The sequence below is a fragment of the Biomphalaria glabrata genome, chromosome 11 (assembly GCF_947242115.1).
Source record: "Biomphalaria glabrata chromosome 11, xgBioGlab47.1, whole genome shotgun sequence".
NCBI classification, from domain to species: Eukaryota; Metazoa; Mollusca; class Gastropoda; family Planorbidae; genus Biomphalaria; species Biomphalaria glabrata.
The window spans coordinates 2,041,841-2,059,750 of NC_074721.1; the positions used below are offsets into that span (position 1 = coordinate 2,041,841).

At 38.0% G+C, this 17,910-nt stretch overlaps 1 protein-coding gene across 1 annotated transcript in view; it reads left to right on the forward strand.

The window, feature by feature from the left end:
* Positions 1-17,910, forward strand: part of LOC129921702 (homeobox protein Hox-D12-like) — a 109,618-nt gene that overhangs the window by 44,642 nt on the left and 47,066 nt on the right. Inside the window, exon 2 of the mRNA XM_056004189.1 lies at positions 13,638-15,074. Within this exon, the coding sequence (XP_055860164.1) occupies positions 14,597-15,074 (478 nt within the window). The 5' untranslated portion in view covers positions 13,638-14,596. The remainder of the gene's footprint in view (positions 1-13,637; positions 15,075-17,910) is intronic.

Sequence of the window (17,910 nt, forward strand, 5' to 3'; positions counted from 1 at the left end):
AAATAATGTAGACTTTTAGTTTTACATAAAATGTTTGACATGTTTCGGATGTTCCTTCAGAGTTGAAGATAATTACTACCTAGTTCAAACCTCCCTCAGGACTACGGGGGGATGGGAGCGGGCAGGGTTTGATAATTAATATACGGCAGGATTATCCGCGTGTAATCGTAGAGATGCCCAAATATCAGATCATAAATAACCCGCTTACAACTAATAAGCAATACAAACTACTTCCTTATATATAAAAATTGTATTTTAAAAATTGTGTTGATGTATGATTTAAACATAACTAGTAAGACCCGTAGAAGTCTGGGTTTAATTGGGTATTTCCTTAGTGACGCGACAGTACATTGAAACGCTAGGACGGAAGTAGGTAAGGGACAGAATAACGGATGAAAGTGAGACCTTCTATGATAGTTTCAAGCGCGGTGGCTCAGCGGTAGGGCGCTTGGCTTCCGAACCGGGGACCGGGGTTCGAATCCTGGTGAACACTTGGATATTTTTTTTTTCGGGATCTTCGGGCGCCTCTGAGTCCACACAGCTCTAATGGGTACCTGACATTAGTTAGGGAAAAGTAAAGGCGATTGGTCGTTGTGAATGGCCACATGGAACCCTTGTTAACCGTAGGCCACGGAAGCAGATGGCCTTTACATCATCTGCCCTATGGACCACAAGGTCTGAAAGGGGAACTTTACTTTATTTTACTATACTCTACCCATCTTTTTGTAATAAAGTTTTGTATTCTAAAAAGATGTAATTATCCTCTTTTTTTGAAGTAAAGTTTGTAATGATTAAAATAAGAAAAGGCTGGATTAATTTACTTTATTCTATATCGATCTGTTCTGTTGGTGGCGCATTAAGAACTCGCAACTACAAGTAATGCTATTTCAAGTAAACAGACTCACAGCTTCTTCAACAAACACCGCCCCTCCACTAACAACCAGAAACTACCATTTCAATTATTATACAAAACTACAACATTTTTATACAAATGTGAACAGAAATACAACATTGTTATGTCCCTTTAAAGGTCAGGTATTGCTCTCATAAGTATGTCTGGTGACAGTAACACAAAGTAGGACCTATATAAGAGTATCTTGTCTTGTTTAAAAATGTGTGCATTCCGTGAAAAAAAAAAACAACATGGTTGCTTGTTTAATTTAAAATCAAAAGGGTTTGTAATGAAAATGATTTACTGTATCGGTTGTCGTTCTTATGTTTACATGTGATTGTAACTCGCCCGTAAGAAAATGTTTGAGATGCGTGTTTGTGTAGTCCTTCAGTGTATTAAAGCCTCATACTAAGCGGACATGGATTTGGACTCTATTGTGTTATTGTGTTCATTTCTGTTCTGTACGTCTCAGCAGACGATCGTTTCTGTATCTTCTTTTGTAACTAAAGAGGCCGAGCCTCAACTCAAGAAAACATTAAGAAACTGGAACAGACACAAAATAGAGCAGTGGGATTCATAACAAACGAATATTCACATTTGACTAGAGTAACACCTTTAGTAAAATCACTAAATTTAGAAAGCCTTCAGGACAGAAGACTTAAAAGTAAAGTAGCAATTATACATAAAACACTGGACCATAATCTTCAAATACAAAAACAAAATCTAATAAAATACTCAGAAAGACACAAAGATAAAGGCACATTCCTTGTCCCATATGCTAGGACAAATGTGTGCAAATGCTCTTTCTTCCCTAGCACTATTAGAGCATAGAATGGGTTGCCTGAGCTAGCCAGGAAAACCAGTGACTTGGCAGAATTCAGGTCATTGGTTTATATGCATGACGCGTAGGACGTAATCATCTTCTTTTTTGAAGTAATGTTTGTATCATATAAGATAAGATAAGAAAATCCTTCATACATAGCTGCGGTCACAGGTTGAACATATGTAATCACCAGGCGCCGTTGCATTTTCACCCTTCTTTCCACTACTGTTGTGTATAGTATCTGTAATCCGAGAGCCTTCCTTTTTGCTAGTTCTCCATGTGGATCTATCAATTCCACTTTTTTCCCAGCTGCTAGTGTCACGTTTGCATACATCCGTATAACATAAAAGTGGGCGACCAGCGGCTTTCCTGTCTTCTGTTGGATCGCCATACAGAATGTCTTGTGGAAGTCGACCTTCTGGCATTCTATGAACGTGGCCAAGCCGTCTGCTGCTGATAACACAGTGTATGTCCTGGCATCCTTCTCTTCGTGGCAGTTCTTCATTGGTTATTTTATATTGCCACCTTATTTTAAAGATTCGCCTTCGGCATCGGAGGTGGAAGACAATCAGCTTTTTTTTTTCCTGCCATGAGTAGTTTGACCATGTTTCACTTCCGTATAGCAAAGTGCTCATCACACAGGTTCGGTAGACTAAGGCTTTAGTATTGGTAGTCAGCAAGATATTGTCCCACACTCTTTTCTGCAATTGACTTCCATTGCTTTGGCTATCCTATATATATTATATCCTATAATTTCAAAAGAACAAGAGTACCCGTTGCTGGTCTTTTCAGCACCGTACAGATTTTGGTGAAATCAGACCTACCATTGCACTTTTTTTTTTTTAGATCTAAATTTCGAAAACGGGTGGATGGACGGACGTACGGACAGACATAATGATAAGAGCAATCTTTTTTTTTTTTTTTTTTTTTCTGAATGAAGAAAGATTCTATTAAAAATACATTGAAAACTTTATTATTCTAGTTCTTGTTTTAAAAATGGTTGTATATAGAGTCTAGATCGGGGTGACATTATATAATCTCGACATATTATGTAAGTTCGAAACCAGGCAGAGCGGCAGATAGTTTACAAAAATATTTTAACAATCTGATCTTTAAGTTTCTACCCATGAAATATTAAATGTGCCAACCAATAACTTTGCTCCTCCCATTTGCACCATTATAGATATTTAGAACTTTAGTTTAATCAATCACTCCGCCCATTTTAATTTAACATAGCTCCTCCCTCGTTTCAAAATGAATCCCCCCCCCCGAGTGTTTTATTTTTCCAACTCTCTCTCTCTCTCTCTCTCTCTTAATGAATACCACAATTAAAAAAAAAAATCGAAAAAAAAAAAGATCAATTATGCCTCTCTCTGGAAGGGAGTGTTGCACCACCCGACTCCCCGCCCCCCCTCTGGTGCATGAGGGCCGCGCAAGAAGCAGTAAACGTCACAGCCCCGGCCTCGACGTTCTCGTCGACCTGAGGCCCATTAAAGACACTGCATCAGGGACGTCGCGGTGACGGTTATTAGAGACGGGCCTGAAACAACGTCGAACAATAGACTGAGCTGGGGGGAGGGGGAGGGGGGGGAGAGGGAGCTTTTTTTTTTTTTGGTGGGAGGGTAGCCCCCCCGGTAAGGGGGAGTGAATGGGGTAGCCGAGAGTGTGTGGTGCGTTATTGATCTGGTGAGGCCAACTGATCGATGAACTGGTGAACACAGCCCCAGCGAACCCTACCTGTATGTCTGACGGACTGTTGAATAGACTTGTAGTAATTACTCGAGTGGATTTTTAGTAAGGCACATAACATTTCATTCCTAAGCCTTTAAAATAAGCTCCTGCCTGGCCAATCTTTTTTTTTTAATGTCTTTCTTACTTTCTGTCTTTCTATTTTTTTTATGGCTTCCTTTCTTTTGTTCTTACTGTTTTTCTTTCTATTTATCTTTTTTTATTTATGTCTTTCTTCCTTTCTGTCTTTCTTCCTATATATCTTTCTTCCTTTATGTCTTTCTTTCTATATATCTTTCTTTCTATATATCTTTCTTCCTTTATATCTTTCTTCCTTTATATCTTTCTTTCTATATATCTTTTTTCCTTTATGTCTTTCTTTCTATATATCTTTCTTCCTTTAAGTCTTTCTTTCCTTTATGTCTTTCTTTCTTTATTTTGTTTTCTTTCTTTATGCCTATATTTCCTTTCTATCTTTTTAAAATTTTTCTATTTATCTTCTGTTCGTTTTTTCTTACTTTCTATCATTCTTCCTGTATTTTTTTCCTATATGACTTTCTATATGTATTTCTTCATGCCTTTTTCTTTCCTTTCTGTATTTCTTTCTTTTGTCTTTCTTTTATCCTTTATGCTGGAAAAGGCGGGAAGTACTATTTAGAACCGGGAAAAGAAAGAAACAGATAGCGATGAAAGTTACATCAGCAGAGCGTGTCATAGCGTGTCATAGCGTGTCACAGCGTTTCAAAGCGTGTCATAGCGTTTCAAAGCGTGTCATAGCGTTTCACAGCGTGTCATAGTGTGTCATAGCGTATCATAGCGTGTCACAGCGTTTCAAAGCGTGTCATAGCGTTTCAAAGCGTGTCATAGCGTTTCACAGCGTGTCATAGTGTGTCAAAGCGTGTCATAGCGTGTCATAGCGTGTCATGTATTTCTCTTGAAATATTCAAAGACGGCGGGAATTCTTTCAGGACCGATACTACCAGAAACAAAAAAAAAAAAGTTATAATAATATCGAAATCTTATCTTCTTCTTTTCTTATATGATACACCATATGTTCACATTGTGATGCGTTGTATAATCGATTTGGCAAATGATTTGGTACTTGTTGGTATTTTCAGAAGTCAAACTCGATGTCCAAGTTGTGCCTAGTAACCTTGTTTACGTGAAGAATTTCTTTATACAAAATAAAATCATTCTGTTCCCCAAGTAGAAAGTATGAAAAGATTTGAAACACACGCTATTCACACACAAGACAACTTTAGTTCAAAGTAGACATGAAGCTTTAAACTTATGGACTGCTCTCGCTTAGCGTCCTTCCTTGTGTGTATAATCTCTAAAATTAGTTTCTTCACAACCGTCTAATTAAACAAATAACTAATTATACTTAACTCACTTGGGATGTTTTGCTGATCGGGCAAAGCCGCTTGGTTACGGCTTGACCACCTAACAAGGTGGCTCGAATTCGAATCCCGACTTGAGCAGAGCTGTGTTTTCTGAGCGCCTAATGGCAGCATGAAAACCTTCTTCCAGATACCCCCTTACCCATATAGTCCAAACACCCAGGAGAGGACCATAGTGCACTCAGGAGAAGGACCATAGTGCACCCAAGAGAGGACCATAGTGCACACAGGAGAGAACCATAGTGCACCCAGGAGAGAACCATAGTGCACTCAGGAGAGGACCATAGTGCACCCAGGAGAGAACCATAGTGCCCCCAGGAGAGGACCAAAGTGCACCCAGGAGAGGACCAAAGTGCACCCAGGAGAGGACCGTAGTGCACCCAGGAGAGGACCATAGTGCAACCAGCCAGGAGAGGACCGTAGTGCACCCAGGAGAGGACCGTAGTGCACCCAGGAGAGGACCATAGTGCATCCAGGAGACGACCATAGTGCACCCAGGAGAGGACCGTAGTGCACCCAGGAGAGGACCATAGTGCATCCAGGAGACGACCATAGTGCACCCAGGAGAGGACCGTAGTGCACCCAGGAGAGGACCATAGTGCACCCAGCATGCTATAAGCATGAAAGATTTGCTATATAGAAGCAATTAAAATAAAAAGAACTATTTTTTATAGCTCTATTGGAAAACAACTGCTATTTCTAGAACTGTAAACATGTTTTTTTATTGTTTTATAATTAAAACAGCCTTGACATTGACCTCATTACGTGACAGTATAATTTCATCTAATATAGGGGACACTCGTTTATTAGAGTCAGCATGTATCAAAATATATTACAAATAGTGGAACAAGGCATTGTTGCAACATTATAATGAAGATTTTTGTTCAACAATATTTTGACAAATAGGGATTTGAACAAACTTTTTTTTCTCTACATCATAAATTCTCTTTACTTCTCCTCGCCTCTCTCTCCCTACCCCCTTCTCTCTCTCTTTAAAATCTTGCCAAGGCTTAAGTTACTATTTTTAATACAAAAAATAATATGTAAATCAAAAAACATGTTCAGGTTATGACATCATAATATATTGTCGTCTGTCACTTAAAAACCAGAGTTGTTTCCACTTGACATTCAAAATTTACTAGATATTATTTTATATTCTTACTAGCTTTAATTTTACCCGGCTTTGCTCGGGTTTTTTTCTTACTACAAATGGCATGCATTTATTCCGTTTGAATAATCAATAATGACGTGAACAAAAAGATGATAATTTAACAAATTAATTCATCTAGTAATTTATAAATCGAACGCGTGAATGTAATTGTTTATATAACATTGTTAATTTTATTTTATGTAGCTCTAGATTTAGAATCTAAACAATTTGATTGCCACGGTAGTCTAGTCAATAGATAAAAACTTTGAGCCTATTATAGTAAAAGACTATAAACACTGTGATGTGAGCTTGAGTCGACCTAGGTGTAATGTGTTGACCTAGATACATAAGCCGTGTTTAATTCATCATTTCGTAGCTATGTTGATAAGAGATCTAAATGCGCATAAGTAAATTTTAAAGAAAAAAAGAGAAATTGAAATTAAAGACTTAAAATTAAACCGATTCGGTAACTGTAGGCTTAAATACTTTAAAAGAAAAAACACTTGAAAGTAAATTGTATTAGGTAAGTAGTTTATTAGTTTAATAATATGCCTTTATAATGCGCGATATTATGACCTCTGACGTTCATTTCATTTGTATCACTACGCGATATAATGGTGCCGCAAGTTACGGAAAAGTATGCCAAGACGTTTAAAGCTATTTACATTTAGAGCGAACGATTTTATGTAAAAAAATGTTTTGTATACTCAAATTTGAAGGTTAATGTGCATCAAATAATGAAATGAATAGACACGTTTTTGTATGTTCATGTATAAAATAACAAAATTATGTTTTCTTGAATGAGAGCTAATTTAGGTCTAGAGATTTTCATCTCTGCGCATGAGTGACCTCTCCTTCTTGTCTCATCATTTAGACACAGCATGTAAACATGGCCTAGATTTATAAGATACAATACTTGTATAGAGTTGGGCAACTTTTTAAATTTTTTTTTGAGGGTCTTAAGTTTGTTTTAGGGCTACAATACATACACTACGGTCTTAGTACCCAAGGAACATTTCTGCCAAGTTTTATCAAGATCGGTGAAACGGTTTTGATTTCTATGCGGGGACATACATACATACATACATACTTTATATATTAGATATATATAGGCCTAAAATTATATATATATACACATATACAAATATAGGCCTATATATATCTGCGGCATTTTAAGTTTCGAAGAAGAAACTTTTCCCTAGTTCTTGAGTGACTAAAGAGGTCAATCCTTGATACACAACTGCGTCACAGGTTGGGCATATGCAATCACCAGGCGCTGTAGCATTTTCACCCTTCTTTCTGCTGACGTTGTGTATGGCATCTACAATCCGAGACCCTTCCTTTATGTTCTCTCTCCATCTAGTGCCACTTTTTTCCAGCTGCTAAGCGTCGATTTTGAAGAGCTTCGTGTCGTGTTTCCATACATCCGTATATAAAAACTAATATACTAATTATTCTCAGTTCAACTAATATTCAAGCACGCGTCCTCTGTTTCCCACCTCTGGACTCAATAATACACAAGAAACTAGAACGGACGCTAAAATGTATAATTAAGATTCATGAATGGACACTTTGATTAGAGTAACGCCAGAAGTAGAATCACTAAAGTTAGAGACACTCAGGACAGAAGACTCAAACGTAAAGTAGCGAGAATACGTTAAACAAAAATGAACCACAGCTTACAAATATAAAAAAAACCCAGACAATAAGATTCTAAGAAAAGCACATACAAGTTTCGTATTCCATATGCTAGAACATATTCCTTCTAATACTCTATTTTGCAAAGTGACATGAAACGGGTAGTCTGAATCAGACTTTGGAAAACCAATGCCTTTGCACATATACACATTGGACGTAATTATTTAATTATTTTTTGAAGGATATAATATGGCTCCTTTAGTCTCGAAGGGCAATGGATGCGCCCAGATGAGTCACTGGTTTTGGTTTAATCTTGAGACGGGGCAGAATCTGGTGTGGCTAATCAAGCCAATTCTAGAGCGGCACACTTTGCCACAATTCATACATGTGTATGCCTCTGATTCAGGGCTAGCGGACAGGGCAGCTTTCTTTTTTTCCCTCTTGATTAAAGCCGCTTCAATTCTTTTGTTCTCAGCAAGGGTTGTCCCAGCACGCACAGTCTGTCTCCATGCACTCCGGTCTTTTGGCTATGTTTTCCCACATACTTTCACTGATGCCTGAGGCTCTCATGTCTCGCTTGCAGACATCTCTATATGTTAGTCTTGGGCGGCCGTTGGGTCTGATTCCTTCCACAAGCTCAGCATATAAGATATCTTTCGGGACTCTACCATATATATATATATATATATATATATATATATATATATATATATATATATATATGGCACATCCATTGTCTCCCTATTGCCACATTGGTTCTCTTCTCTGGAAAGCATCAAAGGCTCATCGAACGCTCCAGACAAAGGTGACTCCGTTTCATAATGGACATACTCTGGCAGAACTAACTTACAAATAACCTTGTTCTGTTGGAGGCTGGTGTGGACAGTATCAAGGCATTACTTACCACTCGACAGCTGCGCTGGGTCGGACTCTTATCCCGCATGCCAAAGGCGATCTTCTTTTTGACGAGCTTTAAGTAGGACGACGCAACCTAGGTGCCTCTTAAGCGCTAGAAAGATCAACTAAGGCGCATTTTTGCCCTCACTGGCATAGACAAAACATGGGTGGATGGATGGATGGATGGATGGATAGACAGACAGACAGACAGACAGACAGACAGATAGATAGATAGATAGATAGATAGATAGATAGATAGATAGATAGATAGATAGATAGATAGATAGATAGATAGATAGATAGATAGATAGATAAATAGATAGACAGATAGGTGGCATCTGGGTTTGTATAGACACGTGAAGCACAGCAATCATTCTAAATCTTCGAAATCGAGGACATTTCCATTATCAGCTCCTGAATTAAATAAGTAGACACATAACTGTTTTAACGATACTAGATGTTCTCTTTTACCAGTCCCTGTAAGTACTTCGTTACCAAACATTCAGATCTATGTAATAAATGACCAACATTTTTGGGGATAGAGAAGGGGGCGGGACCATTATAATTTTTGGTCACGTCACGCGTGTCATGATCCAATATAATACTTTTTTCCCCCCAGATTCCTTTCACTGTTGTCAGACGTTTCTACGAACTGAATAACATCGTGCTACTGGTCGAAACTGACCTGCGGGTCGTTGCTTTGGGATCACTTTTCTATAGTTTTTTTCTAAAAGTATACCTAAGAACTGGATAGCATCGAGCTAATGGTCGGAACTGACCCGTGGGTTGTAGGTATGGGACCACTCGCGTATATAGATTGTCTAAAAGTACATAAGACGCAATAGATGCGGAGCAGAGTGCAAATCATTCGTCTTGCTGACGAAAAGGGAGATAAGCCTAAATCATTTATCTTGTCCCTTGGTCTACATTGGGTTGTGTCACCACGACACTAGACATATGGCCCTAACTTATTAAAACTGTTACATTTAGGGGGGAAAAAACGTAATACTTACCCCATGTAAACAAAATGGACTATCTAACAAGAACACTATTTAAAAAAAATAATTAAAAACAAACAAAGCTTATCTAAAGAAGAACCGCACATTCACTGCCATATCTTATCTTATCTTATCTTATCTTATATAATACAGACATTACTTCATAAAAGAAGATGATTACGTCCTACGCATCATGCATTTAGTCATGCCAATGACTTAAATTCTGCCAAGTCACTGGTTTTCCTGGCTAGCTCAATCAACCCATTCCATGCTCTAATAGCACTAGGGAAGAAGGAGTATTTGTACAAATTTGTCCTAGCATATGGGACGAGGAATGTGCCTCTATCTTTGTGTCTTTCAGAGTATTCTATTAAATTTTGTTTTTGTATTTGAAGATTATAGTTCAGTGTTTTATGTATAATTGCTACTTTACTTTTGAGTCTTCTGTCCTGAAGGCTTTCTAAATTTAGTGATTTTACTAAAGGTGTTACTCTAGTCAAATGTGAATATTCGTTTGTTATGAATCTCACTGCTCTATTTTGTGTCTGTTCCAGTTTCTTAATGTTTTTCTCGAGTTGAGAGGTCCCAAAAGTTGAGGTGTATCTCTCAGTACCTCAGGGTTTAACTCCTTATTCTGTTAAAAAAGTTATTCATATATTGTCAATCTACTGTGAATAATTGTGCAAAATTTTATGTTGTCCTCCCATCGCTTTCTTTAAATCCTCACTCTCCTCACGATACTGGTCCATGAAGGAAGCAAGCCCCGAAGACATTATAATATGGCCATAGAGATTTACAATAGTTAACAAGTCATTGTGGGGTCCAATCGCTCTAGTCATATCAAACATATGCTGAGCAAATATCTTCTCATCATCTGACGTTTAGCTTTCGTCGTAGGGGGCGCTGTGACAGTTGGCACAACCAAATTCCTTCACCTTTCTCTGTCAGCAGCTTGTTCTTAGCAGGATATCAAGAGAGAGGCTTTTACGTTTTCCAACCAGCTTTTCTTTGGACGATATAGATATATATTTATCATTTAATATTAATGTACATTTTACCTTTACCTGTCCATTAGGCTGCTGGACCATTGGGGCACCACGCAAGATTCGTCTACCGTCATTCTCCATTACTCTCTGTCCTTTGCCTTAGTTAGAACCTTAGTTAGAACCTCATTCAATGCCCGTCCATTCATTTATATTGTCCTCCTATCGCTTTCTCTGTCTGTCTCTTCTTCTTTTTTTTCCTGGTACTGTTCCCTGAAGGAAGGTCTTAGCGAGCCCCGAAGATCTTGTAATATGGCCATAGATTTTTAGCTTGCGTTTTTTTTTTTTTTACGATAATTAGCAGGTGATCATGGGGTCCAATCGCTATATAGTTGTAGAGTAAAATTATAAGTTGTTAAGGAGTTAAACTATTTAAACTGCTTTAGCCATTAAAATAAAAACGCTTGGTTCTGTCTCTCGCCTCTTGTTGACTTTCAACAGTCTTTCTCCCCTTTTTATCTCCCCCTCATCAGCATCAATCTTACTCAAGTATTACATCAGAATACGTCAGCCAATACAAACCAATTCAATATCAGTCAATCATATTATCACAAAGCTTCGATTTTTCAATATTAGGTTTGCATTTCTTAATATTAACAATTTGAATGCAGACTGTAGTCGTCGTTGTTACTATATGGTTTTATTTCCTCTCTTTGAACTTTCACATTTTTGTGCATTCTGTCCGTCTTTCTTTAGGTCTGTCCGTATGTTATATTCCTTTACTCTTTCTGTCAACGCCTAGGTCAATTAGTGTTGATCAAAATCTATATATAGACAAGCCAATAGTATGACAGATTGTCTTCATTCAAAGCCTGATCACAACTTTTATCTATCCCGTGTCTTTCCGCTACATAATAACGCTCGCATACTGTTAACGGCTGGGGCAGCTTCCTTGTTCACGTGGTGACATCTCGTCTGCTCAAGTTGTGACATGTCGTCTGCTCACGTCTGCAAACGGAGTCATGGCTTGTCGTTCATTTCGAGGGCGGTTAGAAGACGCTGCCGATCACTGGCTGAAGGCTTTATCATCACCCCTTTCCCGCCACAGCTATGTCACCCACTGGGTCTGCTCGCCATGACAAAGTGTGATGATGAGTGATAAGAATAAAAAAAGAAAGTTGATCACCCAATTCAGAAGTTGATAAGTTTCAACCCATCAACTAGCCGCATCAACACAGCCATTTCCATGACAATCACTTACAATAGAAATCCAACACGTTGGAAAGTAAACTCTTAGATGTTGGGAGAATGAAGAGCAGGGGAAGTAAATAAACATAGAAAGATAAATAAAACAAAAGAACTGTCTTAATGATGTTAACTACTGTGCAGCATGTTTCAACTCAGTAAGATGAAATAGAATACAATCCAAATGTTTACGGGAATACTTACTAGTATGAAGTCATTCGATTAGTTTATATGTGAATGGTGCAGATAGAAATAATTGTATTATTATTACAATATCATTATTACTGTTAAAATTATGTTAAAAATGTTCATTCTCTGGCACTGCCAGGGTCGTGTCTCATTGAATTAACAAAATTGATCATTGCCCCTTTAACAGTCTTGGAAGCATTTTGTAGAAAATGGGTCGCTTGCAAACATTACATTTCCTCCTGCACTAAAAACTTGCAGAACAATAAGTGATATACGATTTAAACAATATTATCTTATCTTATATAATACAGACGTTACTTCAAAAAAAAAAAAAAAGAAGATGATTACGTCCTACGCGTCATGCATTAAGTCATGCATATTAACCAATGACTTAAATTCTGCCAAGTCACTGGTTTTCCTGGCTAGCTCAGGCAATTCATTCCATGAGGCAATCCATTCAATGGGGCTATCCATTCCATGAGGCAATCCATTCCATTCCAATCCTTCACTGGAGACAAACGCCCAACTGCCATTTGTTTCCCAAAATAACAAGGGTTACTTAGTCGACAGATCGTTGCCTATTTTTTTGTTTTTATAGTTCATGATCATTTTTACTGTTCATTGTAATATACCCGCCGCAGCACATTACGATGAGCCAGATAGGAAAACCAATGATTTTAAGTGAGTTTAAGTCATTGGTTAACATGCGCGTCTAGATTGACCTAGGAACACGGGTAGGCCGTAATCATATATTTTTTTTTCAATTAACGTCTGTATTTAATAAGACAAGATGAGATCAGTTATAAATTTATCATCGCAACTACAGGAGCATAAGCGAATTATCAGAACGAGATCAATTGTTAAATGTGTATCACAGGGAACTAAGATCTCCCAGTTCTGAACTCAAATAAATCCGATATATTTTATTTATTTAACATAGAAAAAAATCTGGTCTTTGATCATTTTGTTTATATAAATGTAAAGTAGCAATTATGCATAAAACACTGAACCATAATCTTGAAATACAAAAACAAAATTTAATAAAATACTCTGAAAGACACAAACATATCTGTGCATTTCTCGTCCCATATGCTAGGACAAATTTGTACAAATACTCCTTCTTCCCTAGTGCTATTAGAGCGTGGAATGGGTTGCCTGAGCTAGCCATAAAAAATAGCGACTTGGCAGAATTTAAGTCATTGGTTAATATGCATGACTAAATGCATGAAGCGTAGGACGTAATCATCTTCTTTTTTGAGGTAACGTGTGTATTATATAAGATAAGATAAGATACATTAATTTATTTTATGTATAATTTCAAGGCAATTAATAATAGTATTATTTTATTGCAAATTTTGTATTGAACAAAATTACTAATTATGTAATTTATTTTTAAAGGAATTTTTATGTGAAATTTATTGATGTAAAATGTTTGCTGTAAATTGTTTGACATGTTTCGGGTGTTCCTTCAGAGTTGAAGATAATTACTTCCTAGTCCAAACTTCCCACAGGACGACGGGGGTTGGGAGCTGGCAGGGTTTGAACCCGGGACCATCGATAAATCTGAACGACAGTCCAGCGCGCAAACCGCACGACCAGGCAGCCATTGTCGTGGCTATTGTTAGATTTTGTTTTCGAGAAAGAAATACTAGAAGATTTTTTTTTTAATTTTGTCTTTTACTTTTTTATTACAGATCGACGTTGAATCAAGTTTTGTATCACGTGACGTCCAGACTTTGCATTGACCATTGTGCTTGATCTGATGCGACACAAACAGAAACCATTCTACAGGAAACGAATATACTGACATCTAGAAAATGATATTGCTTTCTCTAAAAGCCGTCTCAAGCTCTCTATATAATATATGGACATAAAACTTCAGAAGGGAACATTAATTGTCTTCCTCTTGAAAGAAAAAATTGTTCATCTAATTTTTATTTTTATTTTATACTTTGCGTAAGGATAAATGAGCAGTAGTGATAAAGCGATGTAATGAAACTACACACTACACTGCATTCTGGGAGCAGGTAGCGCATGAATTATCTGCACTTCTTTTACGACGCAGCCCATTTCTGTCAGTTACAAACAAGGGCAGACAACAGAGAACAATATATCCTATTTACGCCCCTTGTTAACATACTAGACGCATTAAAAAAAAACTGAAATTAAACTAAATTGTTTATATTTAAAAAAAAAAAATATTTTATTGGTGTTATGTCAGATGGCGAAACACAAAAGAACTTATAATACAGTTTAGATTTATTTATGTTTTAAAATGCCAAGCAAATTAGACAGCATGCAGTGATATTAGTAATTTATTTGCAACGCGTGTTTATGATAACCCTTACACCATAGATGTCTGTTACAGAGTTATTAATTGTGTCTATATAGATTAGATACATTGAAATCAGCTTAAAATTTATAATTCCATTTTATAATGTGGTTTTAAATAAAACTGATTTTTGTTTATTTCTATCTGGTTTCGATTGATGGGAAATGTTTTTCTGTGTTTAATTCTACCTAGGATTGTGTTTATATTCAATTAAGAAGTTGGTATAATCAAAACCAAGGACTCGAGTCAACAAGAAATTAGATAATTAAAACCTAGGATTGGGTGTTTTTTTTTTTTCTTTGTTCCAAGGCGAACAGGATTATGAATCCCTACGCTTTTCGAGGATGGCACATTCCATCGGCGTATTCCGAGTCGGCGAATTGCGAGAGGAGCTACCCCAGCATGTACACGCCCTCGTGGTCTGCCAGCTACTTCTCCCCTCCTGCAGTCTACCCGTTCCAGTCAGACTCCGGCGGCGTCAAGCAAGGCAACAACGGAGACTGGAAGCTGAACCCCATCGGCTCCGCAGACAGCCCGACCGTGCCCAGGGACTCGAACCTCATGAAGTCGGGCTACGAGGGCCTGCTGTACAAGAGCGCCGCCTCAAACGCGCGCGCAGAGTACGATAGCTGCGCCAGGGAGGACCCGACCAGGTCGTGCTGCGCCATCTCCTGCTCGTGCAACAACCACCAGAGACTGAACGTTTTGGATAACGGATGGAGAACCTCCGAGATGTCGCCGACCCTGGATTTCAACAAAGCGCCCAGCATGTCTCCGTACCAGACTCTATGCCAAAGAGGTGAGTTACGACTTTGTTTTTCTTTCTTAAACTTTAGTGAAGTCTGCAGTGGCGTCACTTAAGGGGTTGCTTAGTGTGCGGGAACTACCGGGCGGTCTGAGCCTTATTTCTATGACCTTGTCACGATGTGTGTTGTGGTGCCGGGGATTTCACTTGAATTAAAATAGTTGAATAAATGACGATCTAGGATTCACAATAAAAGATTCTTTGTTAAAACACAACTCTGGAACTTTATTTAAATATAAAACGTAAGTACAGCTTATGTACAAGTTACAGATCAACAAGCACAAATAATATTACAAAGGCTTTAAATCAGAGCTCTTAGAAAACGCGACTGTCTACTAGGAAATTCTTTCATCGACTGGCGTTCTTTCTCTCTCGTCAATTCTCTGGCGCTCACTCTTTTTAAAAAAATGTCTTTATTTATTTTCGAATCAACCAATAGATTTGCAACATCGTAATTACGTCTCGGGTAAAACCTGAGGCGCTGTCAAGGATCTAGATTTGTGGGGTAATTCCTGAGGCTCAGTTAAGGGTTTATATTTCTATTTACACACAAGCTTTTAAATGTGAAATATACAAATAAATCTATAATGGCATCTGTGACAGACCTATAGTATCACATTGTAAAAAATCTGGCATTCTTTATAAAGACTTTCAACTTGTGCTCTAACAAACGTTGACCTGTGACCTTCCCCCCCCCCCTTACTTTCTTTAACCATGGAGTGGTTCAGTGGTAGAGCAAATGACCGCGATTGAGTTTTTGAGATTTAAATTTTTACTTTTTTATATACATTCCAGTTTCGAAATAAATAAAACAGGCAGACGGTAAGACGAAAAAGAAAAGAATTAAACCCATTAAATTTTTGGAAGCCACTTTCCATTGACACTCTCCAGTTTGTTCTAGCTCTATATCTGTGATGTCTGGGACTTCAGGTTTAATAGTTTGTTCCATGCTGGATCTAACATTGTAGTCTTGATAACATATTTTTTTTAAGAACGTGAGTGAGGGAAAAGAGACAGAAAAGGAGAGAGAGACAGAAAGAGAGAGACAGAAAGAGAGAGACAGACAGAAAGAGAGAGACAGAAAGAGAGACAGAAAGAGAGACAGAAAGAGAGAGAGAGACAGAAAGAGACAGAGAGTAAGAGAGAGAGAGAGAGGGAGACAGAGAGAGAGGCAGAAAGAGACAGAAAGTAAGAGAGAGAGAGAGAGAGAAGAAGATGAAAAGACAAACAGAGAAAGAAAGAAAGAAAGAGACAGAGAAAGAAAGAGACAGAGAAAGAAAGAGACAGAGAAAGAAAGAGACAGAGAAAGAAAGAAAGAGACAGAGAGAGAAAGAAAGAGACAGAGAGAGAAAGAAAGAGACAGAGAGAGAAAAAAAGAGACAGAGAAAGAAAAAAAGAGACAGAGAGAGAGACAGATAAAGAAAAAAAAAGTTAAATAAAACGTAAAGTTATCTTTCAGCCACCGCGCCCCCAAAGAAAAAAAGAGACAGAGAAAGAGACAGATAAAGAAAGAGAGACAGAGAGAGAGAGAAAGAGAGAGAGAAAGAGAGGGAGGGTAAGAATGGAAAGGAATGAATAGATAATCAATTAAGCGCAATACAATTGGACATTCGACGTGCCTCGAGTGAGAACACATTCCAATGTCTTCTTCCCCCTCAATAACCTATTAGACGCAAAAAGGAAAACAAGAAAAAAAAAGGGGGGGGGGTGGGGAGCGCTGGGACTTGCAAGTATAGCCGTCATCATAGATTTACTAGCTACCTGCCCGTCCTCAATCCATCACAGACACGCAGCGTGTATCATAGACCTGGTATGGGTTGACATTGGCCCCATTCATCCCTTACACAACAGCCAACAAGGTCTCCAGTCCGCTCCCATCCCCATCCCCCTTCCCAACTCACCTCCTTTGTGCCCAAACAATTTATGATCAAGGAAGTTTAGGCATGGGCAATGTTACAATTATCTCCCCTTGTTTATAAGATATATATACGATTTATAGGACAGACTAATTATTTCGTTTAAAAGCAAAATTCATTACATTGATTTACTTTAAGCACTGTATATCTACACATTTTTTTTTCTTCCATGGTTTAAGAATACAAGAAAATAGAGCAAAGTAAAGCAGTAGTTTCTTTTCTTTGTTTTGTAATACTGTATTGAGAAAATTATACAGAAATATAAAGAAAATGTTCAATTAAAGTCCCTTTGTTACAGTCTCCTCAACTCAATCTATACTCTAGCGTGGAATGCTGACATCACTGTTAATCAAGTTTGATCACCTTACTGTATGCTAGTCCCCTTAATTGATGCCAGTTACCCTACTGGCTGCTAGTCACCTAACTGTAATATTCTTTGTGCCAAAAGTGTGATAAAAAAAAAAGTTTATAGAGTTTAACGTTCGGGCCCTGCGGGCGCCATTCATCTGACTAAACTTTTTTTTTCCCGCACAAGTTTTGGTGTTCGTCATGATCAAAGCGGACAGTCAAAAGCTGCGCCAATGTCAGGATGACACAAGTTTAATTTTCCACTGATTCTATTTCCATCTTAGCTTAGAATATTTCAGAGAATTGACTACATTGGGGAATGAGGCTATTAATATTCTGTAGGAATGTATTCGTCACTTGTCCCTTGGTCTGTTAAACATTCGGGGTACCACTTATGATCTGTCGACTGTCTCGCTCCTTTATCCTTCCTCTGCCCCTTAGCCTGATGAAGCGTTGGGGCACCACACATGATCGGTCCACCAACCCTACCTCTTTCGGAATGACTAGAATTTCCTTTTAATGACAGGCCCGTCGATCGCTTTCTTTGTCGGCCTCTTCTTCTGAAT